The 24,716-nt window shown below is 56.5% G+C and overlaps 2 protein-coding genes across 6 annotated transcripts in view; one reads left to right on the top strand and one right to left on the bottom strand.

Moving 5' to 3' along the window:
* The window catches only part of TPCN1 (two pore segment channel 1), a 58,815-nt gene extending 41,745 nt beyond the window's left edge, over positions 1–17,070 (top strand). For both annotated transcript variants that reach the window (XM_040619899.1, XM_040619900.1), the window contains exons 11-28: positions 491–607; positions 863–987; positions 1,769–1,817; positions 2,336–2,399; positions 3,250–3,294; positions 5,315–5,371; positions 5,451–5,504; positions 5,664–5,736; positions 6,701–6,808; positions 7,759–7,830; positions 8,364–8,453; positions 9,714–9,829; positions 10,547–10,593; positions 11,168–11,236; positions 11,408–11,492; positions 12,339–12,478; positions 12,625–12,705; positions 14,428–17,070. In XM_040619899.1, coding sequence (XP_040475833.1) covers positions 491–607; positions 863–987; positions 1,769–1,817; positions 2,336–2,399; positions 3,250–3,294; positions 5,315–5,371; positions 5,451–5,504; positions 5,664–5,736; positions 6,701–6,808; positions 7,759–7,830; positions 8,364–8,453; positions 9,714–9,829; positions 10,547–10,593; positions 11,168–11,236; positions 11,408–11,492; positions 12,339–12,478; positions 12,625–12,705; positions 14,428–14,550 — 1,515 coding nt within the window. In that variant the 3' untranslated portion in view covers positions 14,551–17,070. The remainder of the gene's footprint in view (positions 1–490; positions 608–862; positions 988–1,768; positions 1,818–2,335; positions 2,400–3,249; positions 3,295–5,314; positions 5,372–5,450; positions 5,505–5,663; positions 5,737–6,700; positions 6,809–7,758; positions 7,831–8,363; positions 8,454–9,713; positions 9,830–10,546; positions 10,594–11,167; positions 11,237–11,407; positions 11,493–12,338; positions 12,479–12,624; positions 12,706–14,427) is intronic.
* The window catches only part of SLC8B1 (solute carrier family 8 member B1), a 35,167-nt gene continuing 14,869 nt past the window's right edge, over positions 4,419–24,716 (bottom strand). Inside the window, exons 12-20 of one of the 4 annotated variants that reach the window (XR_005831731.1) lie at positions 23,821–23,942; positions 22,135–22,288; positions 21,311–21,391; positions 20,087–20,154; positions 7,237–7,320; positions 6,938–7,035; positions 6,383–6,803; positions 6,219–6,288; positions 4,419–4,903 (exon numbers count right to left, since the gene is read on the bottom strand). Coding sequence is in view for 1 of the 4 variants with exons in the window: in XM_040619901.1 (XP_040475835.1) it covers positions 18,186–18,389; positions 20,087–20,154; positions 21,311–21,391; positions 22,135–22,288; positions 23,821–23,942 (629 nt within the window). In the remaining 3 variants the exon portion in view is untranslated. Of the gene's footprint in view, positions 4,904–6,218; positions 6,289–6,382; positions 6,804–6,937; positions 7,036–7,236; positions 7,321–17,259; positions 18,390–20,086; positions 20,155–21,310; positions 21,392–22,134; positions 22,289–23,820; positions 23,943–24,716 lie in introns of those variants that run through there. The other 3 variants (XR_005831730.1, XR_005831732.1, XM_040619901.1) reach the window with 3 other exon arrangements.

Raw genomic sequence — 24,716 nt, 5'->3', positions numbered from 1 at the left:
TAGGCAGCCTGGGAATGTTGTGCCCTGGAGGACAGGCTACCCCACTGCCCTGATTTCTGGGGCCAGGCGTGGAGCTGTGACTCGCCGGGAACAAGGGGACGCGGGAGGAAGCATCACGTGCAGCGGTGTTCCTTCCTGACCGATCTTGGGATGGGCACAGGTTCCCCGGCCATGATGCTGGGCTGAACTGGGTGTAGAACCCAGTGTGTTCCTCTCGCCGCTTCCCCTTAGAATGCTGCCCAGCCAGTTGTAAGCTTAGGCGGAGAGGAGCACCTTGGGAAAGTATAATAATGACTTCATGTATCCGAAGAGAGAAAATTTACAAGTGGCAGTGGATGGCCTTCCTCTGCTGATGCTTGGAGACAAACTTCCTATACGAGGGGCAGGTGGGAGGGTCTTCTCAAGCCCCCCTTCTGGGGTGGCTGGAACTGCCCAACCCCTTGAGGCCCCACCCCGCAGGGGAACCAGGTCTTGTATTCTTCGCTCACAGCTTCTGGCCGTGGTGTTCGACACCTTCAATGACATTGAGAAACGCAAGTTCAAGTCTCTGCTGCTGCATAAGCGAACCGCCATCCAGCATGCCTACCGCCTGCTCATCAGCCAACGGGTAGGGAGGGGTGGGGGCCGGGCCGGGCAGGGGACTGGTCCCTGCTGCCCCTCACTTGCCCCGAGCAGCCCCCTAAGCACGGCAGGGCCAGCAGCTTTAGAAACCAGCAGTTCTGCCCCTGGGAGAACACGAGCGAGCCAGGTGCCCTGGGATCCCTTGCTATCCTGGGGGTCCCAAGGGGCTGCTCCTCAGGGAAGGGGCATCTGGGCCCTGCATTTTCCTGTGTTCACGCAGCCATCTGCCCTCTTCCCGCAGAGGCCCGCCGGCATCTCGTACAGGCAGTTTGAAGGCCTGATGCGCTTCTACAGGCCCCGGATGAGTGCCAGGGAGCGTTATCTGACTTTCAAGGCCCTGAATCAGAGCAACACACCTCTGCTCAGGTAAGAGTGGACGCCAGGTGGGGCGGGGTAGCCAGAGGCATTCGTGAGAGGGAGCTGGAGCAGGCAAGGGCCCAGGAGGTGGGTGGGCAAAGAAGCTTGTTAGAGACTAGTTTTCCCCACAGAGATTCTTCTACGTGTAGACGGTATTATTCATCAGGTTTCTTTTAACAAGTCACAAAAGTCCAGCCCAAACCCAATTCAAGCTGGCTTGACAAAAAAGGAATCCATTGGCTCATGAAATGGACTGGCCCCACCACTCGCTCTCAGCCCTGAGTGAGCAGAGCCACAGAGCCGGTGAACACACACACACACACACACATACACACACACAGAGCCCTGGCAGAGCCTCCAGAACCAGCCCTGAGATCTCATGGGCAGTCTTGGTCTTCCAGACTGCTGATGATCGGAGCCCTTCTTTCTGGGAAAGGAAGCAGGTCTGCTGTAGAAACATGAGGAACCGAGCTCTGTTTGGGCTGAACTCAGTCCCCGATGTTCCATTAAGGCCTCTGCTAGAGGAGGCTCTATCCCTGTCCATCTAAGAGTTACAGTCATCCAGGGGGATTAAAGCTGTCTGTGGTCAGCGTAGACAAAGCAGATTCGGTACGCATGGCACCTGGAGGGAGGAAATTCAATGCCCCCAGGTAAGGGTCCCTGGGGCCCTGAGGTGTTGAAACTCGCAGATGTCCCCCCACATTGAAGGGGACCATGGGTGGACAAGGGAGACCTGAGCTCAGAGGGAACAGGTTCTGATTTTTTTACCTTTTCATGTGGCTTATAACAGCCTGAAGGACTTTTATGATATCTACGAAGTCGCTGCCTTGAAATGGAAGGTGAGTGCTCGTGCGGGACCAAAGACCAGGGAGCCAGAGACGGAGTGGGGCCGGCTGCTGGGGGGGGGGGGCGCTGCGGCCCAGGTCCTTCCCTGCTAGAACAGCTCAGCTCTAGGCTTGGCACCCCGCACTGTGGGATTACAGGTGGCCCCCCATGGACCCTGACAGTTGCACTGTCGCTTCCTGGTTAAGAACACCGAACCTCGGGTAGACCCCATTAGTCACGGACATCAGGCAAGTTACCGAACCTTCCCAAGGCCTGTCTCACCTGGGAAATGGGAGAACGATGATCCCTATCTACAGTTATTTTCAGGATTACATAAAAAGAAGGCATGTGCGCAGCTCCATTTACAAGCTCAGCGGACAGCGGCATCGTTGTTATTTCGATCCTTGGGTATTTTCATTGTTCCCCAAGTTAGCCAGGGGAGCAGGGAAGGAAAGCGGCAGCCTGGCCCCCAGGGCGAGGTGCTGGACACCGGTCCTCACACCCCCTCTCCATGGCCCTGTTTCCTGGCCAGGCCAAGAGAAATAGAGAACACTGGTTTGATGAGCTTCCCAGGACCGCATTCCTCATCTTCAAAGGTAAGGTTGAGCTGAGTGTGACATCTGGGCAGCTGGAGACAGATGGAGGTTTCCAGAGACCACAGATGAGCATTCGAAGAGCATGCTCACAGGGTGTGTGTGCGTGCGTCTGAGTGTCTGTGTGTGTACGAGAGACAGACAGTGTGGTCAGCCCAGCAGGCAAATACGTGTGGTTTTTAAAAGGCGGTAGGATTACATTATTGATTCTCTTCTCAAACCTGCCTTTGTCCCTCATAGTGTACTCCGACCATCCTGCTGTGGCAGGACGCATAGCGAGCCCAGATGACACCATGCTTGCCCGGCATGAAATTCCAGATTCTAACATCCAAGTGTTACCCCTGAATTGAATGCCAGTTTTGAAGTTCCATGGAGGGGCATGGTCAGCTTGCAGGGGATTTCTTGTGCAAAAAACCTGAAGCCTTGGGTGTAGGCCATTAGGAACAAGAGTCAGGACAGGGTATCCTATTTTGTGATTTCTTTTGCAGCTAGGGCTTTGGGTACCGCTGTTAGTCCATATTCTTCAGAGGGTTTTCCATCCCATGGAGGGATAGTTAACTCAAGTGGTTGAATGTAGTCTCGGGTCGAGGCCAGCAGCAAGTTAAGGTTAGCAGTGACCAGCCAGGCTTCGCTCTGCTCCATTCTGGCTCCGAGCTGCCCGGGCTCTCCCCAGAGCAGCCGTTGGCTGTGTGGTCTTGCCTGAGCACAAGCGTGGGGTCACTCTCAGAGCACGCCCTCCTTCCTCACCCTTGGGCATAAACACCCCGATTGCTCACGTGTGAGAAGTGTGCCGTAGGGGAATGTGTCCTTGCAAATGAAGATTTTGATGTTAACATTTCTTCTCTTCAAATAGGAATTAATATCCTTGTGAAGTCCAAGGCCTTCCAGTATTTCATGTGTAAGTGTGAAATACCACAGCTCCAGGCCCCTTCCTGCCTGACTCTCTTACCGTTCCGGAAGGTGGAGAGGCAGGAGATTAGCCCTGCAGTCGTGTGGTTGACTTTTTATTATAGAAAATTCCAAGCATGTGTAAAAGTGGGGAGAGGATAACGAGCATCCACGTACCCATCACCCTGCTTCAACGGCCGTCACCCATGGCCAGTCTTTCTGTCCGTCTGTACCCTCACTGTGGCCCATCTTGCCCTCCCTAGACCTGGAGATTTTGGAAGCAGACTTCAGAACCACGGGATGTGGTTGTTTGCCCTGTCAAGTCTGTTTCAATCTGTAGGTTTCTCTTCCATCCCTTTTCTCCGTCTTGTGACATCCCATTTCTCCGTCTCATTTTTGCCATGTTCCTCTGTTTATTTCCCGTCATCTGGTAGTTCTTTCTAGAGTTGTGTTGTCTAGTGTGGTAGCAATTTGCCATGTGTGGCTATTTAAATTTAAGCAACTAAAATGAAAAAAGCCACAGAAGCCACATCTCAAGTACTCAGTCACCACATACAGCTACCGACTACCAGTTGGACAGCACAGAGGAGGAAATTTCCGTCGTCGTAGGAAGTCCTCTTGGACAGCACTAATGGAAAGGCCTGGTTGCATTCAGTCTTTCTAAGGAGCTCTGGTTCCATTTAGTGGGAAATGGTGCTTAGAGACCAGTTTGAAATGCTAAAGGTGCTCACGGCTTGGAGTTGGTTATTATTTCTAGGGCTTTCCATGGACAGAGATAGGATTTTGTTTTTAAAAATAAACCATATCGGGAGTTTATCCTGACTTTCCTAATTCAAATTCAGGACTGTTGTGTTTTTACCAAACTTCCTCATTCTTTCATATCCAAATTCCCCCCCCCCCGGCCAGTCTTAAAATCCTGGTTCCCAACACCACTTACACAATTACTCATTCGCTGTACCCCACAGTAGACTCATAACCGTCTCCAGACAGTGCTCCCAACACAGTCCCAGCAACACAGCGCTGAGAACACTCCTTTGGGGACATACGTTCACATGACGGGTGTTACAATCACCTGTAGTAGTCCTTTCTCCACGTGGGGGTGTCAGCAACTGGACACACATTCAGGTTTCTTTATTCCATTTTATTTTTGATTTTCAGCGATTGCTTTTTTTTACATCTAACTTTGTTTTATGTAAATTATCTACATGGTTCCAAGTCAGATCTATAAAACCAAGTGTATTTAAGGATGTCTCATTTGCATCCTGTCAAACCTCCTCCAATGGATAACCTTTATTTTGGTTTCTTCTTCCATTTTTTAAAAACTATAGGTAGATACATACATAAGCCTATGCCCATGTCTTCAATCAATGATGGCATACTTCATACACTTTTCTCCACCTTGCTTTTTTTAGTTAACACTATACCCCAGAGGCCACTGCCCACCAACAGACAGAGAGTTGATACTTCACTGTTTCCTGAACGTGTCACAGTTGCTCCAGCCAGTCCCCTCTTGATCATTTAGGGCACGTCTAGGTTTTTGCTCTCACGAACAGTTCGCCAGCAAATGGCTTGCAGGACACATTGTTCTGTGTTTTGCTAGTCTCTCACGGGGCGGATCGCTAGAAGTGGGATTGGTATGGAAAAGGCCAAATGAATAGGTAATTTTGCTAACTAGTTCCTGCAGTCATCTTCAAGTCGCCTGTCCCCAGGGAAGAGCAACCATTCTAATGCTCAAACTTTGACACCGACTTGGAATGACCTGTAGGTTTTACTGAAACAACTGGTATCCCCACGGTGACATAGAGTGTGTTTTTGGAAACCTGTGACCATTTTCTAAGTGAAACCACTGGTTGATGTAACTCATGTAAAAGCACGAAGGGGAAGGAAGCCATCCATCACGTGGGTGTGTGGGGCATCCCCCGGGGGCTGCTGGGAAGGTAGCTGGGGCGAGGGGGGGGGTGCTGCGGCTGTGAGCTCTAGATTTGCACGCCCATCTGTGTTTTCTCTCTTACGGGCCTGTCCGTTTGCAGACTTGGTGGTGGCAGTCAACGGGGTCTGGATCCTCGTGGAGACCTTCATGCTGAAAGGTGAGCCCTGGCTGGGGGACCGGCCCGTCCCGTGGGCACACCTGGCCCACCGCCTGACCTCCCGCCTCTTATCTCGCAGGCGGGAACTTCTTCTCCAAGCACGTGCCCTGGAGTTACGTCGTCTTTCTGACTAGTAGGTTTCTGAACGTGGCTTTGCTGAACTGCTTGTCTTAAACACCAGCCTGTGGGGGAGGCTGCAGACCCCAGAAGAGCCTCAGTGGGAAACCGAGCCAGGCCAGGTGTGGGAGGGGCCGCGGTCGGGCCACTACTAACTGCATCCTCCTGTTCCCAGTCTACGGGGTGGAGCTGTTCCTGAAGGTTGCTGGCCTTGGCCCCGTGGAATACCTGTCCTCCGGGTGGAATCTGTGAGTGGTGCGCGTGTTTCCTAACCACATCCGAGACTGAGGGAGCCGCGGCTCCTCTCCCTCCACACCCACAGCACGCACGGCGGTCTGCAGCACAGGAGGAGGGGCGGAGGACAGGACAAGGCCTTTGTCTCCTGGAGCAGTTGTACCTGTGGCTCTGGGACTCGCCAGGGTCAGGCCTTGTCTTACTCTCAGGCCCCCCTTGCCCATTCCTCCGAGACAGGGCCTTTTAAGGGTCCTTAGGCTGGCTGGCTCTAACTAGTCATTGAGTCCCTGCACCGATCGCCAACAACTAAGCTCTTTTCTGCCCCATAAAAACCATGATTGCAACAGAGAAGGAAGCTCCCCCACCGACCTTGGTCAACCGCTAGCTGGGGGTGGTGAAGAGACCCGAGCAGCTCTTGTCCCCATTCCACTGAGACCTCTGAGGCCGCTTACCTCCCACTTAAGGGAACTCACCCACGAAATCAGGCTATACTCACGAGGTCTTGGTCTTGGCAGACAGTCCAAAGAGCAGTAGCGGGATGCTGTTTTCAGGGTGTTCACGCATGTCTGCCGAAGAGAGAAGGCCCCTGTCTTGAGCAGGGCTGGCTGGCTGGCCTCACGGGGAATCCGACCTGCCCATCCTGCCCCTTCCCTCAGTAACCTCATCGGGGTCAGAGGTTGCCCATGTAACCTGACATCTGCCGTTAGACCAGTGCAGGACCTTCAGGAGGGGGGTTTCTGGGCATCTCTGATCGCTGCTGCGTGTGCTGTGCCTGGGGGTCCAGCCAAGCCGGCCTCAGAAACCGCAGAGGGGCAGGGAGCTACTTCCCGAGCTGAGCTGCTGCCGGCTCTTGCTCTTGCCGGGGTGGGCACGTGGGCTTCTCGGAAGGGAGCATGGACAACAGGGCTGGGGAGCAGGGAGCTGCGGGAGGGAGGTGGGCCCGGGCAGGCCGAATGGACCGTGGCTTCTCCCTCCCAGGTTCGACTTCTCGGTCACGGTGTTCGCCTTCCTGGGACTGCTGGCTCTGGCCTTCAACATGGAGCCCTTTTATTTCATAGTGGTCCTGCGTCCTCTCCAGCTGCTGAGGTGACAGGGGCAGGGGCAGGGCAGGGAAAGCCTTGGGACTAGTCTGGGACGTGGCTGGAAGGCACCAGAAGATTCACAAGCCTGGGGTCAGGTTCACCCCACTGCGGAGGCACCGGCCCCTGTCTGTACCTGTGCGGGTGTGCGGCCTGCCAGCCTCCTCGCATCACAGGGATGGTAGCCTCTGACCGTGGAGGGGAAGCACGGCCCACAGCGCGGGTGACCTCAGCCTGCAGCCACAGAGACACATGCGCTCATTCATAAACCAGAAGGCCACAGCCTCCGAGGGTGCAAGGGGAGTTTTGAGGGGCCCCCATGCTTTTCTGGCACAGCTTCTTGTCAAGAAAAACCCTCCCTGGGACTCACCTTTACCAGAGAGATGGCTGTGGGGAATCAGTAAGGGGCACTGTTCCATGGACCCCCCCCCTTACCACCTGGGGGTCATGAGCTCTTGGTGTCTTCAGAAGCCTGGGTCTCCTTGTGGGTATCCGGCCACGATCCCATACGTGTCCTTCCTGGGAGGAGAGGTGGAGGTAGGGATAGTGGTCAGGGGCCGTGTCTCTCTAGAGGACCCCGCGGCCATGCCCCAGTGGTAGTGGCCGGGGTTGGGGGAATGTCCACTTCCTTCCCATACACGGTGGCCGGTTCCTGACCGCTGAGCCGCCGTGCCCCTGGCTCCTGTGCAGGCGTGGCTTCTGTTCCCTTCTTGCCTCTCCGTCCTGGGCGAGGCCTTGCCCCCCTCGGAGCCTCCTGGCTCTGCTGGTAAATGGCGGCGAACAGCCGCTGCTGCCTGCTCCCCCAAGGAGGAGACCGGGGAGATGCCACCGGGCAGGCGGCAGGGAGGGCAGCCGGGCTCCGGTGGGCGAGAGGCCTGGCCGTCCCCTCCGGCCCATGCTCGGGAGCGGGGCTGCGGCCACGCCGGCGTCTGAGCGCCGCCCGGTCTCTTCCCTCAGGTTGTTTAAGTTGAAAAAGCGCTACCGCAACGTGCTGGACACCATGTTTGAGCTGCTGCCCCGCATGGCCAGGTACTGTCCCGCCTCTGGGCCCCCAGGGCCAGGCGCCGCGAGGCTTGTGCCCCCGGGGGGCAGCTGGGTGGTAGTCGGGGGAGAGGAGGCGGCCCGGAAAGGACTGACATCGAGGGTCTGACGGGTCTCCAAGGAGACTGAGATGTTGACCACCACAGGTCTCCCTGGTACCACTTTTCTCCACTGACCTGTCTGAAATATTTAGTAGGGAGGGCAGGGAGCTGTCAACTCACTTACCACCTGTGTCTACATTCACAGGTAAGGGGTCACCTGTGAGTCTACCTTCACAGGTAAGGGGTGAATCTCTGGTAAAGGGGCATCTGTTACTAGAGTCCTGACTCGGGCCGTTTTTGACCCCAGACCTGAATCACGAGGCCCCTTCCCTGCAGGCACTTTCCAGTTGGTAAACCTGGCTAGGGGCATGCCTGTCCGTCAGTCAGCGCAGTGGGTCTGAGGATGCTGGGGCTGCCGGAGGCGCCGGGCTCTCCTGCCTGGCCCCCAGTCACCCTGTCCCTTCTGACCCTCCTCCCCAGCCTGGGCCTCACCTTGCTCATCTTTTACTACTCCTTCGCCATCGTGGGCATGGAATTCTTCTGTGGAATCCTCTACCCCAACTGCTGCAAGTGAGTACGCAGCGGGCCCGGCCCTGCCCGCCCCCAAGCAGCCCGTGTTTCCGGAGGACCCGGGCCAGGACTGGCGCGCTGCCCCCTGCCCCGCCGCGGGGTCCCCCGCAGCCTCGGGGGGCCGCAGGGACACAGCTCTCCGAGCCCCAGCACCCTTAGAAGCCCCGGGAATCACTTTGCTTTGCTTTTTGGGGGCTTGAGTACAATAGCTCAGTGAGGGACCTGGAATCAGAGGGCTGTCTCCAAAGCGAGGATATCCGAGCAGGTTTCCCTGTCCCCAAGCGGGCCTCTGTCCCCTCGCCCTTTGGGCTGAGGTCTGAAGGCCGCCCCTGAATCAGGAGCAGCCTGAGGCCTGAGTCCTCTGGCTTCCTCCCACTTCTCTGGGGTGGTGCGGACTGGGCAGGATTAGGCCAGTGGACAGCCACGGGAAGGCCTTTGGGGGCAGGGGTGGAGTGTGGGGAGAACCAGCTCCCATGACCTCTCCCTTCCTCCAAGCCGCCACAATGAAAGCAGTGTACTGTGACATTAATTCTCCAGTCACAGTGTTCCCTTCAAAACTGAGCCCGTAAGGCCTCAAGCACAAACTCCTTCCAAAGACACTGGCAGCCGTTTTGAGTGTCGGGCCGAGCTCAGAACCAGGCCGAGAGCAGCGGGCCACAAACCACCGTGCGCCAGAGCCAGCAGGGCAGCAGCACGAGGCCCGGGACTCTGCCTTCTGAACACGTTCCCTGGGGCCCCGAGGACCAGACGGGTAGAAACATCGGCATGAATGTTAACAGAGCAGACAGAAAGGACTGGAAGGGAAACCGCAAATAAGCTCTCAGAACAGGGGCCGCCTTTTGGAGCTTCCTGCCTGGTGCTGGGGCGAGCCTGGCAAGGAGCTTCCCCCTCCATGGGGTCACTGCCCGGCGCCCAGGCTCCGGAGCAGATCCCAGATGGGAGAGTCAGGGGAGACGCTGCCTTTCTCTCCCTTGCCAGCGTCTCCCTCCGGTAGCTGGGAGGGAGACGGCTTCACTGGTAGCAAAGAAATGCCAGGTGGACACAGATAAGCAGGGGGCAAGCCTAGGAGTCCCCAGCAAAGCCCAGCCGGTGAGAGGAGCCGAGGGCTTCCCTTGAGCCGGGAATGTGGGCCAGAGAGCTGGGGGCTGGGCCAGGACGGCGGCTCCCTGGTCAGAACTTGGTTCGCTTAAGCCTTTTGTCCTCTGTCGAGGTGACCAATTGTCTTGTGACCTTCCCTTCCGCCCCTGTCTCCCTGGCCAGTACGAGCACCGTGGCTGACGCCTACCGCTGGCTCAATCACACCGTGGGCAATAAGACTGTTGTGGACGAAGGCTACTACTATCTCAATAACTTTGACAACATCCTGAACAGCTTCGGTGAGTGCAGAGGCCACAGGCGGGACAGTCCCCAGGCACACTGCCTTTGTCACCGCGGGCCCCAGACAGATGGGGCCTGGGCCTCCCCAGTCCGAGCTCTTTGTGACACTTTCCTGAGTCCTCTGGAGCCTCAGTGGGGCCTGCGGTTTGCCCCGCCGCGGGGTGCAGGCCAGGCCAGATCCCAGCACCCCCTTCCCACAAGGTTTCATTCCTGGGAGCAGAGGAGCGTCATGCTTTGCTGGGAGGGGGACAGCCTGAGGCTAGGGAACCCACCCCCAGTCACAACCCCATAGCTGCAGGGTAGGACAGCCACACCAGCCTGCCACAGTGCCCCGCGCTGACCCCAGCTCGGGCCCACACCGCGCTGCTCCTGGGTTCCACGGAGAGCCCGGGGCAGGGGCAGCCCCTCATGGCATTCCAGATACAGCCAGTCAGGTCCAGGTGCTCTTTCCCCACTGCCTGCCCCCAGCCCTGGCTCGTCCGTCGCAGGCTGCTGAGGCAGAGGGCACACCCTTTGGGGGACGGGCCAGGATGGCAGCACTCCCTGTGGGGTGCGCGCTCAGAGAGGGCCTTGGCACGCACAGCCCGAGCTGGCAGATGGGGATGCCATCATTTAGGTGCGTGGTACCTGGGATAGGTGGAGAGAGGACACTTGAAACAGACTTGGAAAAAGTGAGTCTGATTGAAACACTCCTCATTCTCCCTTCCCTTTGGCAGTGACCTTGTTCGAGCTCACAGTTGTCAACAACTGGTACATCATTATGGTAAGGACCTCGGTCAGCTCCTGGGGGCATCTTCCCACCATCCTCTGAGACCAGCTCTGGTCTTGCCTGGCCCTGGATGGGATGCATTGCTCTTCTGTTCCCTGTCGGGGTTCAGGCTCCTGGGTCACACAGGGTTGGGGTTCTGCGGAGAGCCCACAGTGTGGGCTGGGCCCCAGGAGCCATCCCTCTGCGTTTGCTAGACTTGGCTTTCATCCCTGCCCCCCGCAGACCCCCTAGCGGCCCAGGGATGCCAGTTAGCCTGTGGATCTCTGTCCTTCTCCCACTGCTGTCAAGAAACAGTGTGGCAAGAGTTGTGGGGTTCTGTTTTCCATTCCTTAAATTCTACCAAGTCGTCCACCCCTGCTTGAGACAAAGACCGCCTGTGTCAGCCCTGAGCCACCTGGGGAGCATCCGAGGCTCGTGCAGCACAGAAGAGTTTTTAGATCCCGGGAGCGAGGGCTCCCTCCTGTGATGGGGCAGGGTCTGTAACGAGCTGGGCGTGCGGGGGACCGTGGAGTGGCCCGAGTACACAGTGACCCGGGCTCGCTCACAGGCTGCCTCCCTGTGTCCCCAGGAAGGTGTCACCTCTCAGACCTCGCACTGGAGCCGCCTGTACTTCATGACCTTTTACATCGTGACCATGGTAAGTCCCCGGCCACGCTCTCCGCCCTTCAACACTCAGAGTACCCAGGTGCCCCTGCCTGGTGGGCGGCCGCCCCGGGAGGAGAGGCCGGGATGGGGGGTCAGCATCTGACCGGCTCTGCTGCCTGCGCAGCGGCTCACGCACCCGCCCTCCCGCTCTGCGCCCGGCCAGGTGGTGATGACCATCATTGTCGCCTTCATCCTCGAGGCCTTTGTCTTCCGCATGAACTACAGCCGCAAGAACCAGGACTCGGAAGGTCTGTGCAAGCAGCCGTGGCCGGAGCCGTCCCGCGGCTCGTCTGGCTGGCTGCCCAGCTGTCAGCTGTCTGGCTGTCCAGTCCCGCCGTCTGGTTGTCCAGGCTTCTGGCAGTTCAGCGTATCTGTCTGGTTTATCTGTTACATCTCTCGGTGCATTGATTTTCAAATACTTAGTGACGGAAGAATGCTCTCGATCTCATGTTCAAAATAAAAACAATCCATGTCCTAGATTAGAAGAATCGCAGAGCAGAGACAGGCCTATTGTGAACGCAGCAGCCCTCTGCCCCACCCTCCCACGCCTCCGGATGCTTGTCATCCATAGCTGGCTGGCCTTTTTGCTGTGACGTCTGCATCTCTAATTCATATGGTCACCGTGCAATTCTAGATTTAAAGGGTGCGAATGTCGTACCAGTGGTTCATCCTTCTGCTGCCGGATGAACGCAGCTCTGGTAACGGCCTCGCCTGTTCCGCGGTGCCGAGCTTTGTGTGTACTGGTCCTTCCAGATTCTCCATCACAGCCACCACACATCTGTTCATTGTTTCCAAATCTCTGTCTTGTCAGGCCATCTGACCATTTTGGCTCAGAGACTCCCTGCCGAAACCCTCTGTCCCCTATAAGCTGCTGGCCCAACCAGGGCCCCTGGCACCCGCAGCAAAGGGAGGGGAAGGGACGTGCGTGCCAGATGGCAGGAGGTGGGGGGCGCGTCATGCTGAGTGGGTTTGCTCGGAGAGGGAACCTTAGGATGCCTGCCAGGGCCGCAGGGATGAGGGCTGAACCAGACAAAGCCAGATCGGGGGGCTCTGAGCCCCAGCCTCCTTCCCAGCCCTGGCCTCCCCTCCCACAGTTGACGGTGGCATCACCCTCGAGAAGGAGATCTCCAAAGATGAGCTGGTCGCTGTCCTGGAGCTCTACCGGGAGGCGCGAGGAGCCACCTCGGACATCGCCTGGCTGCTTAAGGTCCTCTCCCAGATGGAGAAGCACGAGGTGAGGAGCCCCGGGGCCGCCTCCGATGGAGGGGGCAGGTTTTGGCCTATTGGAGGGCCTCCCCCGCGGTCATCCCCTCAAGCCAGCTGAGGCAGGGCACGAGGGCCCGCGCTCGGGCCGACCCTTCAGCCCCTGCTCTTTTTTAGCAAAACACCGTGGTATTTCTGGGACGGAGATCAAGGACCAAAAGTGACCTGAGCCTAAAGATGTACCAAGAGGAGATTCAGGTAGGCGCGCCCCTGCCCCCGCTTGCCCAGACCCTCCTGCCTGGGGGTGGGCCTCCCTGCTGCTGAGTGGAGGCTGCCCTCCTGTCCCTAGCCTGAGTGTGGAGTGGGGGAGGCTCGATGCGGGGATCGGGGCCATCCACTGGGATCGCTGCCAGGGGTGTCTGGGACGCAGCGCTGGGCGGGGCTCATGCTCGGCCGTGGACCCTTGGTCCTTCCCCAACACGAGCAGCTCTCCTATATGGCCCTGCCGCTTGAGCATTCTCCAGAACCTACCCCGATGTCTTACTCTGAGCCAGAGCCGCAGGTGCAGTGCGTACGGACGGCAGGGGACGTCACAGTCAGGAGGGAGTGCGGGGCCCCGAGAGCTGGCAAGGGCAGGGCTCGTCAGAGAGGTTGGCCTCTGGTCGCGGCCATTAGGTCATCAGATTCTCCTGGGCCTTGGGTCTCTTGGGTGTGTTGGCTATTTGAGGGTTTTTTGTTGTAGTTCTAATTTAAGAGAAGGGAAAAGTCAATTTTTTTTTTAGTAAAATCTCCCCATCTTTCCACATGGGCAGCTAAGTAAATGATCGAGCAACCCCATGTGGGCTGACACCCTGCATTCCAGACAGAACCCACAGAGCACAGGCCACCAGCCCACGAGCTCTGCTTTGGGTCTTCCATTCAGCCTCCGGGTCCCAGGGCTCAGGGGAGAGTCTCCCACACCACCCGTCATGCTTCTGCTGTTTCTGGCACCCTAATGGCCAGAAACCCTCTGTTTTCCCTGGGACAGTGATGACCAGTGTCCATGCCTACGAGGCAGGGACAGCACCCCGAGCTGACTCTCACATTCTCTGTGAGAACACAAGGGGTACGGACACGTGGTGGTTTGTGAAACTGGGGCTGCAGACATGTGACATTCACATGAACCTGGGTTTGATGGCGGGCTCCGTGACCTTGGGCAAGTCCCTCAGTCCATTCACACCTGTGAAAGGGGGACAGGCTCTGGCTCAGAAAGCAGAGAAGATGACTGCATGTGGGCACGCACGCAATTGCTGTCCTTTGTCCTCTGCCCATCTGTCCACTCCCGGCCTCAGTGTCCCCCTCTGTACCTCTCCGTCTTGTTTAGGCTCTCAAGTTCTGTGGCTTAGATTCTTTAAACACGCAAGATAGCTTTTCTCATTCCTTCATCACCTGAACCCCGTCTCTGAAAATGTCAGATGACATGACAGTATGGGTCTTAGGTGGGTTACAGTTTTTTGGCAAATGCTCTCACGGCCTCATTGAAGGGCAGCAAAAGCAACGTGGGGGTTAGGAGAGGCTCTCAACTTCATCCAGCTTCACACAACTTCTGAGCCTCGGTTTTCTTGGGCGTATCATGAGGACACGGTTCCCACCAAGCTCAGAAGGGCTCACACCGGGGAATCCCTTTGTGAGGGACAAAAGATTATGTTCACAATCAAACGGAGGATGATATGACTACCCGGGCCTCGCTTAGAGATGATACGTGCCAAGGAGAATATTTATAAGGAGGCCTGCAAACCTCTAATTAATAAGGCAAAGATTTCACGGTAATTTTTCTGTTTGGGCCATATGCAGAACTCCCAGCAGGTCCCGGTGTCCTGAGGCCGGCTCCCGCTGCCTGCTGTGTGCCCCGGGCAGGGGGCGCTTTTCGGGCTGGGGCAGGCGCAGGGCTGGCTGGGAGGGGTGCAGCCCGCTCAGCACGCCGCCTGCGCTCTGCTCTAGGAGTGGTACGAGGAGCACGCCCGCGAGCAAGAGGAGCGGCAGCGGCAGCTCGGCGGCAGCGGCCAGGTCCCCGCCACCCAGCAGCTCCCAGGCAGCCGCCAGCGCGCCCAGACCATCACCTAACCCCAGCGCGCGACAGCCGTCTCTTCTATGCAATAACACAATAGTATTATTTCACTACGACGTATTGAAAAACAATGCGTGTGTGTGTGTACACACACGCACACGCATTCACATATATGCACATATTTATATATAGGAAGAGAAAAAGACAAGATGGGGTTTGGTGTGTAAGCACAGTGCCCTGTTTTTCTTAACCCCAGAGGTCATTTGGTTTGGGGGGTCAGGCCGCTGTGAGCTCTTCCTAACGTGGAAAGTTCCAGAAGGCCTCTCCAGAAGACCACTTGGGTAGATTCTGCCGATCTCTGCGGGGCTCGCCTTCAAAGTGGGCCAGCCCTCCCTAGGCCAGATCCAAACCGTCTTCCCGATGCTGCGCTCACACTCGCGTCCCGGCTGACAGCTTCCCCACTAACTTTCCCTGCAGCCCGCGTCACGGGGTGTCTGTGGCCTGCTTTAGGGACAAAACCACTTAGGATGTGAGTTAGTATTTCTCTATATATGATAATATAATAGAACATTCCTTTGGGGGACCAGTGCCTAGGACCTAAGGGATAGAGTAATCAAGGGGTGTGATCATAGCCATGTGGTCGGGTCTCAGCCAGGGCTGGGCAGCGCGAGATTGCGCAAGACTACGCGAATTTCACATCCTGGCTCTGTAAGCCTTCTCTCCCACACTTCCTTTGGTCTAACCCTCGTTGCTGCAGTTCCTTCTAGAATGGCCTCCTTTAGCATCTCAGGGGGAGGAGAGCAAGCCAAAGGCCGGGCTGATGGCCACCGGACCCATTCCTGAGTTGGGCTTTCTCCACGAGCTCCCTTTTCCTTGTGATTCTCTCTGCCGGCAGAGAGACATCTTGGTTAACCCGGGATTCTGCTGAAGACGGGGGGCAGATCCTTCACATTGTGCGTCAGGTTCTGCTGCTGGGAAGGGGCGCACGGAGCAGATGCTCACCCGGGGAGGTCCAGGCAGGCCTGCGGCTGAGCCCCTGCCAGTGCACTGGGACAGCTACCCCCCAGCCCCGACCTTGATCAGTCCCCTCTGTGGACTCCACTGAGGCCAGATTGGGGACTCGGCTTGCCCCAGGTTCTTCACTGGGACAGCTGAGTTCAGGTGAGCCCTCAGTTGATCGAGTCCCCCCCCCGTATCTGTGGGGGTTCTCCTGAGGTCAGCATCGTTGGGGTAGGACCGGTGCTTGAATCCAGAGCCAGTGTTGGGGCTGGCAGCCTCCGTGAGCGCTGTTGGTGGCAGCAGAAGCAGGGTCAGAGCAGAGGGAGCTCTGGTTCAGCTCCCCTGGGCTGCAAACCGAGCATGGTGCAGGAGGCAGAGGCAGTGGGATGAATGGGGTCGGGAGGGGGCAGGGGAAGCAGCCCCCACTGGGCATCCTCGTCTAACCCCAGCTTTCCAGATGCCGCCGCTGCCTGCCAGGACTTAGGAGGAAGGTGGGTGGGCAGAAGTTTCCCCCTGCCATGCCCTCTTCCCAGCAGGGTATGGCCTGATCCCAGGGGTGCCATGCTGGCTCCCCCACTGCCTCTCCCCGGCTGTCTCGAAGGCCAAGCCTTCTCGAGGGCAGCCCTGGAAGGGCTGATTCCCAGAGCCAGCACTGCACAGCTGTGCCCCTCATCGGGGGAGGAGTGGTAGACGTTTGTTTCTGTTTTTAAAGCACAGCCCTTCGGGGAAACAGTGAACCAGGGAGATCCCCACGGGGCATCAGGAGACGGGCATTGTCCTCTTGGTCTCTGGAGGGCCACCAGCCAACACACACAGCTCTGCACCGAGCCTCAGGCCAGAACCCCTTGCCCTCTCCAGAGAAGGAACTTTATTTATTTGCACAATTGGGTGCCTTTTAGCATTTGTGTGTTGAAATGGGTATTTTGGAATCAGGAGTCAAAGGACAGCTTTCAAAGGAGGATAGGTCCTCTGCCCTGAGTGTTCAAGCCTCATTCTATCTAGTCCCTTCCCCTGGTGAACCAGGGAGGGGCGCCAGGGTAGTTGAGGCCCCTGGTGTGGGGGGTGGTACCAGGACTGGTGGGATCTAGTCCTCCCTCCAGCCCTGTCCTCTGGGAAAGGCCCTGGTTTCAGCTGGATGGGATGAATGCAGCGGCGACCATGCTGCGGGCCGGACTCCGGCCAGTAGTGGGCGCCTTTGTCATCGAGGCTAAGGACAGCTGGCCCCTCGGGGTCACCCAGGCCTGTGCGAGCTGAGGGACCTAGGACATCATCCAGCTCAGATGCCCTCTCACCACCTACGTCCTAGCCGAATGAAACCAAGGTCAACCTGGCCAACCTGCCCTTGGCCGTGATGGCATTGTGCCCCCGTCCCGCTTTGGGGGGACGCCACCCGGTCCCTCCTCCTCGCTTCCCTCCCCCAACCCAGCCTTACTCCACACCACGTGACAATCATTTTGTATGGATAGCGGGAGCAACGCTGTAAGGTTTTGTACATCGGTGATTTGTTACCTAGAAAAACCCACTGTGTCTCCAGATTTCTGGCATATTAATAAAGAAGCCTCTGCTTTGTAAACGTGGTTGCCGCCTCGTGACTTCGACCAAGTGACGTTCTGTGGCTGCCAGTACCATGGGGGGAAGGGGAGGGGTCCCATCCACAGTTGTTCCTGACCCCACCTCGGGCCCAAGCCTTTGGCCTTGGACCCAACCACTCCTCACCTGGCCCAGGTAAGGAAGAACCGGTAAAAGATGGGTGTGCTGCTTTCTGAACGCTTGAAATATTTAATAACGTTTTTCACTGGAAAAAAGACCGTTGAATCGCTTTGCTGCTGCTGGCAGAAGGCAGTCGGGCAAACTGAAGAGCTGCTTCTTGAAAAGGCAGGGCCACAGCTGACCGCGGGAAGGCACTGGGGAGCACTCAGTCCCGTGTTGGAACCCCGGCCCAGGGCTCCCCCTGAGGTAGGACAGGGCACAGTCCAACTGATGCCCGTTTCACAGCTGGGGAAACCCAAGATTCAGGGCACAGAGGAGTTTGCCAACAGCCAGCAGACAACTCTGGAGGTAGAGGCTAGAGCTGTGCCGTCCAACATGGCGGCCACAATGGGGCCAGTGTCATATGCTGATGTCCGGGAGCCATTAATACATATACTGTAGAACCTGTTTCTTTTGGCTTTTATTACGTCTCGACCAGAACTTTCAAAATTTGGTATGTGTTTCCCGTTCTATTGCTGTCGGACGGTGCAGCTCTAAAACTCAGCCTGGGCCGGCCTGAGGCCCACCGCGTTCTGCCCACCATCTGCGTGGCCCTGACACCCCGAGCCCAGGTGTGGCCGCGGTTTGAGTGAGCCCTGAGGAAAAGATGCAGGAAGGCAGCAGGCAGGACTACAGGCGCTGGAACACTCCGCTCAGCTCGTCCTCCGACCCCGGCCCAGAAGGCACGCAGCCCCCCAGAGGCTCCACAGATAATCCAAGGAAGGCTCCCTTCTGTCTGCAGCTCTGTGCACAGCGCAGCCCGGTCTCCGATGTCCCAGACACAAGGCTTAGCTGTCCTCTCTGCACAGGGCAGCAGCCAGGAACCACCAGCAGAGGCAGCGGGGTCCCCCGAGCCATCCCATTCGCAGCCACCCAGGCCAGACGTCCATGAGGCCGCCTGCAGTGACACCTCCCGGCCACCAGGCGGCCCCAACACGTGGCGTCACTCAAACGCAGTTTTCAAGTGAATCACCCCAAATTCGGTCAGCAGGGCCACCACGAGGAAGTTCGCGTAGAAGAGGAGCAGGCAGAAGCCGTAGACTCTGCTCGGCTGGAAGCACTGCAGTGGGACCGAGACCAGGGAGCAGACGAGGCTGAGGCCCAGGGCGCCCGCCAACACCCACACCAACAGTCCATCTGGCTCCAGCTGTGGGGGCAACGGGGGAGAGGCCGGGTCACCGCAGCCACCAGTTGCCCGCCCCTCGCTAGGGGCCAGGGAAGGACTTCTGGCCCCTCTGGCCACGTCCCACCTTGAACTTCGCTGCTTTGAGCGCCCTAACTTGGGGTCCTGTGTCACGGCGACCCTAGGAGACTAATACAGGCGGTGACATGCATGTGTTACACGCCTTTCTCAAGCCTTACACAAGAGTACGAAGTGAAATTGTCCTCTTCCCGCTTCCCTGCCTTCAGACTTCACATCCGTCTCACCCCACACTGGGTACTGGGCTGGGTGTGTTACCCGCGCCATCTAGCCTCCCATCTCCCCACCGCCTGGGAGGGGAGCGCCGTTACCCCCAGCCACGGACGAGCAAACTAATGAGGGACAGAGCCCAAATCGCCCTCCAAGCTCTGAACGACACCCTATCCTGCCTCACCGCTCACTGTGACGTATCTGCACACACGGTGTGGGCGCGCACGCGTACACACACACACACACACACACACGCCAGTCCTGCACAGCAGTTCTGAAACCAGAAACGGAATCGCACACCAGGTAGTGCTTAAGAGCAACCTGTGTTTTCCACCCAACACGACCCACGGCCAGCCTTCCCGATGACCTTCCCCGATACCTTGCGTCGTACATAATAGCGGGAGCATTTTGGAAACTTGGTACAAAGGCAGTGGAATGCGTACCCGCGTGCACACATGCGCCACAAAGAGCAAGAGAAAGGAAGAAATAGAGCCAACCCAGAAGCCTCAGTCTGCAACTGCCTGGGAATTGATAATAAAGGGAACCTAGTAAACCCATGAAGAGTATAAACAAAATTTGCAGATGGTGTTCACCTTTCAGAAAAGCAAACTTTCCTGGGCGCCTGGGTGGCTCAGTCGGTGAAGCGCCCGACTCTTGACTCCGGATTTCAGCTCAGGTCAAGATCTCAGGGTTGTGAGATCGAGCCTCTTCTTAAGATTCTCCCTCTCCCTCTCCCTTTGCCCCGGCAAGTGCTGGCGTTTTCAGCCTTTGTTAGAACAGGCTTTCTCAAGTGACCTAGCTTCATCAGTCCCCAGGGAGCCTATTTTAAAATGCAGGTTTCCAGGCCCCACCCTGTGGAATGCCTCGGACTGGAGGTCTCATGCACCCCCAGGAAATTCTTGGGCATCCTGGAAACATGAGAACCTACTCCATTCGATGTGTTTCAGAACCTTCTCCAAACCTGCCAGGCTCCCGCCTGCAGGGGCTGCCTTAGTCCCCCATCCTGTTTGTCCTCTGGGCAATGCTGGGATAAGGGGTTCGGCTTGGCCCTTACCTTGTGCATGCTACCCAGGAGGCCTGCAGGGGTGGTGGGGGACCATCAACCCCACTTCACAGACAAGGAGACTGAGGCCCAGAGATGTCCTAATTCACCCACAATCACACAGCAAGAGACTTCAGTGATGGGACCATTACCTAAATCCAGGGCCTTCTTGCCCCTTCCCGAAGCTACTTCCTAGTTACTCCATGAACTTGTAAGGAACACATCTTTTCAACCCTCTATTCAAGATATTTTTAAAACACTCTACGAATCAGGCTTGTCACAAATTCAGACAACACCTCTCCCCAGCAAGCATACGCCGCTGAGATGGGAATGGTCTCCCCCGGGGGGAGCGCACGAGAAGGGGCCCCTTGCAGGAGTGTCCGGCACTCACCTTCACCTCCGCCGCGTGGCTCCTGGAGATCTGGAGCAGACAGCCCAGCCCCACTCCCACCAGGAGATCTGTGGCCCAGCTCAGGAAGTTTGCCGGAACAACGCCCCACCGCCCCAACCGCATGTCCGTCGGGTTTCCGTATGGCCTCTGCACCCCCACCCCCAAAACGCCCTCTCTGAGGAGAGCCTGCCCAGTGTTAGCCCTTTTAGGAAGGTGAGGGTCTAGCGTGCATTTTGCACTCGATCATATCTGTAAGGAGGGAATGAGCTGACAGAGGGAAGTGCTTGGTGCACAGAGCAAGACGTGCACAGAGCTCCGAGCTCACAAGCTAGCACGTGGGGGCACCAGCACGGGCACCCAAGACCATCTACTTTCAAAGACCTTTCTTCCCCCAGCCCCAGGCTGCTTGCTTATCCTTGTCTTGTCTAGATAGACCAGGGGGTGGCAAGATACAGCCTGCAGCCCCATCTGGCCCACTGTCCGCTTTTATAAATAAAGTTTTATTGGAACACAGCCATGTCCATTCATTTCTGTATTGCCTACGGCTGTTCTCACACGACAACAGCAGAGTCAAGTAGCTGCCAAAGAGGTTGGTATGGCCCACAAAGTCTGAAATATTTACTTTCTGGCCCTTTCAGAAAAAGCTTGCCAACATCTAACATCATCAACCATGGCATCTAGAAGCAAGAGGAAGAGGGTCTTCCACAGGGCACATGTACGCTCAGCATGGGGGTATCTATAAAAAATACCACGGCCCTGGGGCGCCTGGGTGGCACAGCGGTTAAGCGCCTGCCTTTGGCTCAGGGTGTGATCCCAGCGTTATGGGATCGAGCCCCACATCAGGCTCCTCCGCTATGAGCCTGCTTCTTCCTCTCCTACTCCCCCTGCTTGTGTTCCCTCTCTCGCTGGCTGCCTCTATCTCTGTCAAATAAATAAATAAAATCTTTAAAAAAAAAATACCACGGCCCTAACTATAATACCTGCCAACCACCAAGTGCTTGCCACGTGCCACGCATTTCTGTCACCTCATTCAGTCCTTACAACAATCCGCCTGAGGTCGGTCCTCTCAACATCCCCATTTTACAGATGAGGAAGCTGAGGCCCCAGCAGCTGTGTCTCCTGCCCCCGGTGTTACAGGAAGGGCCAATCCCAGGAGTGGGGCACGGAGCACACCCATGGCCCTCGGAGCCCGTGCCACGGGGAGGGCAGCCCCACAAAGGATACTCAAGATGATGCCACCGAAACAGGCTGAGAACGCCATCCGCGGGTAGCCCTGGCGGGCTAGCGTGAAATCTGAGAAAGCATCTGCATGGAAACAGAGAGACGCCTTTGAATGGTGAGTGGCTCTCCTGGCCCTCTTTGGTCATTCACTCCTTGTTGTTACCCAGTCATTCAGTCAACAAACACTGATGAATGCCCATCTGGGCCTTGCACCAGCTAGCTGGGTGCTGCGGCCACAGCATCCCATGACACAATTTTCTCCTTGATTCTTTCTACCCCATTCTTTCCCACCAGGGGCAACTCTGGGGATATGACATACCATTACTGCTAGCATGCACAGCACTTTTACACAAATTCAGAAAAGGTGCCCAAAAACGTGAATGGAAGGAGAACTAGATTTCAGCCCCCTGACTCCTTGTCTGGATGCTCTTGTGCAGTGCACAACTTAGCCAACCCTACCTGGCAGCTATAGTTAGAGAAGGGTATATGTATGCATGTGTGAATGCCTGCATATGTCACACATCCATGTACACATTCAGGATGGTTGACTGCCATGGGCTCCATGTCCTGCCTGAACTCTGGGGAGCCACATGTCCACACATTAGGGAGTGGGGAAGAAGCTGGGGCATCTATAGTCTCTTGGCCCAGGTACGATTCAGGCCATCTCACCCCAAGGCCCAGTGACGGTCACTCCAAAACAAGAGTGGACCCAAGCACATGCTGAGGGCAGGTGTCCTAGATGCCCCGCTCACGTGTGCTCTGGCAAGGGGGCAAAGAGCAGTGACGTGGCTGCACTCATCCCGGAACCCCAGCCGTCCCCGAGTCACCTCCAATGCTGTTCCCCCAGGCCAGCAGCGTGAGCCCCAGGACAGTATTGCTCAGCCGGAAGACCACTCCCAGGGACCGCAAGATGTTCACCACCTCGGTGGCGGCCGCGTTGATCCACAGGGCGCTGGTCAGGAAGCCCAGGAAGGCAAAGAGCTGCGGAGGGAATGGGCGCTGATGGGACCAAGGCCCGTCTCCAACAGGGATCCGGTCCCCAACAGGGATCCGGCCTCAGTTCCTCATCGGTAAAATGGGGCGACCCCAGTACCCACCGGCTGAGATTGTCATGAGCATACACGAGTTAATAGATTGAGAGCAGCTGGTGCTCGGCCCACAGTAAGTGTTCCGTAAAAGGTTAGCTCAGTAGTACTGTTTTGCCAGGAAAGAGTTCAGCAAGCTTTCTCTGGCTTCTAGTCTAGGTCCCATGACCACAAAAAGAAACTCCATGCCCATTAGCAGTGATTCCCCATCCCACCCAGCCGTCCTCCAGCCCCGGCCTCCACTGCTCTGCTTCCTATCCGCGGGGATTTGCCTGCTCAAGACACATCATTACACGGCCTCCCTCACTCAGCGCTGCGTCTTTGAGGGACATCCATGCTGAAGTGTGTGCGGTACTTCAAAACCCAGGAAAAACACTGGCTGGACACGATTTCTCTAAACAATTGGTTGAAAACTCGACCTGCCTTGGGTGGACACATTCAAGAGTTTCCCAAAATAAAAGTTATAATTTTTTAAATCAATAAATAGTAAAAAAAAAAAAAAATTAAACTTTAAGCGAACTTTGAAGAGTACATCCTGAAAAACTGCCTAAAAATTCCTCAGCGGGCTGCAGGGTGGAGAGGATGGAAAAACCGAAACCCCACAAACACTGGACAATTCCATCCCTGGAACGTGGCTGTGGGACACGCACGCGCGTCCCCGAGAGCGTGGCAGGAGAGAGTCTGGTAATTGTTCAAAAAGTGAAACGTAACGTCTGCCCCCGCAGCTTCACCCAGGAATGCACCCAAGAGAAACAAAAGCCTATTTGCAGACACTCGTGTTTACACAAACGTCACAGCAGCACTTCTTGTTAACATCCCCAAAGTACAAACAACCCATGTCCACTGATGGTGAACACAAAACAAAACGTGCTGTACCCGCAACACCGACGGTGCTCAGCCGTGAAAAGGAGTGACTCCCTAATCCCCGACTAACGCACCGAATGACCTTGACAACCTGATGCAAACTCACAAAAGACCACGTATCGTATGATCCCATTTCCATGAGAAGTCCAAACAGGCAACTCTACGGACACAGGACACAGACTGGTGGGGGAAGGGGACAGGGAGGGGGACGGGGGTGGGGGTGCGGGCAGAAGGGAAGGAAGTGACTGCTAATGGGTGTGGGTCTTGAAATGCTCTGAGACTGATAGTGGTAATAGGGGCACAAGTCTGTGAATATAATAAAAAACCACGGAAACCCACACTTTAAATAGGGGAATTCTATGGTATGTGAATTATATCTCAGTAAGATAAATTTATTACCAAAGGAAAAAAAAAAAAGACCTCAAAAAGGAACAAAACTCTCCAAAGTGGCTTTAAATTACAGAAAGGGATTCCTGGCCTATCTGCCCCGGGGGCACGAACAGCACGCCCTCCTGGGAGATTCCACTGTCCCCTCGCCCCACCTTGGAGTGATGGGATTCTTACCCAGTGAAACCTGGGGGGCTCGCTGTTGGATGTGGCAAAAAAGGTCACTGCAGCCACGGCTGTGCCGACGATCACCACGACAGCCCAGACAGGAACGAGGCCACCTATGTCATAGACGCCATCTGTGGAGGGCAAGAAAGGGAGCTGGTACTCCACCGCTTCAGCTTGGCCCCTGCTCCTGGAAGGCACACCCCTTCCCCAGAATGAGTGGGAGGGACTGGGGGAGAGATCCAGGGATAAAATTCACTTACACTTGATTGTTTGAACATACAATGTCCCCAGAGCCATCCCAGGCGTTCGCTTCCGGTGGGGGGGGGGGAGAGGAATTAAAGACAGAGCCCTTGCCCTCAAGCTAGCCACATTGAAAAGTAAGCAGACAATATGAAAGACAGACTCTCCCCAGGCTTCTGCTGGGAGACCAGGATGGGAATGGCTAAGCCCACTCACCACTACTGTCCTCTCCCATGCCTGTGGCAGACATCACTAATCAACCGTCATGAGCTCCAAGGCAGCACCCTCCAGCCAGGCATTGCCAGTGGATGGGCATCAGTCCAGTGATGAGCTGTACAGTCGAACCCAACCCTTACCCACCGGTCCTGGAGCCCAGCACCTGCTCTCTTGCTAAGTCCATTCCACAAACCAACCCATTCAAAGTTATAGAAGTTCCGGGGGCACCTGGGTGGCTCAGTCGGTTAAGCATCTGATTCTTGATTTCAGCTCAGGTCATGATCTCAGGGTCACGGGATCGAGTCCTACATCAGGCTCCATGCTCGGTGAGGAGTCTGTTTGAGATTCTCTGGCTCCCTCTCCCTCTGCCCTTAGCACCCCCCCCCCGCCACTCTCTCTCTCTAAAATAATAAATAAATCAATCTCTTTTTAAAAAGTTATGAAAGTTC

Source organism: Ursus maritimus, unplaced genomic scaffold (assembly GCF_017311325.1).
Source record: "Ursus maritimus isolate PB19 unplaced genomic scaffold, ASM1731132v1 scaffold_33, whole genome shotgun sequence".
NCBI lineage: Eukaryota > Metazoa > Chordata > Mammalia > Carnivora > Ursidae > Ursus > Ursus maritimus.
This window is presented reverse-complemented; position numbering and strand designations above follow the sequence as displayed.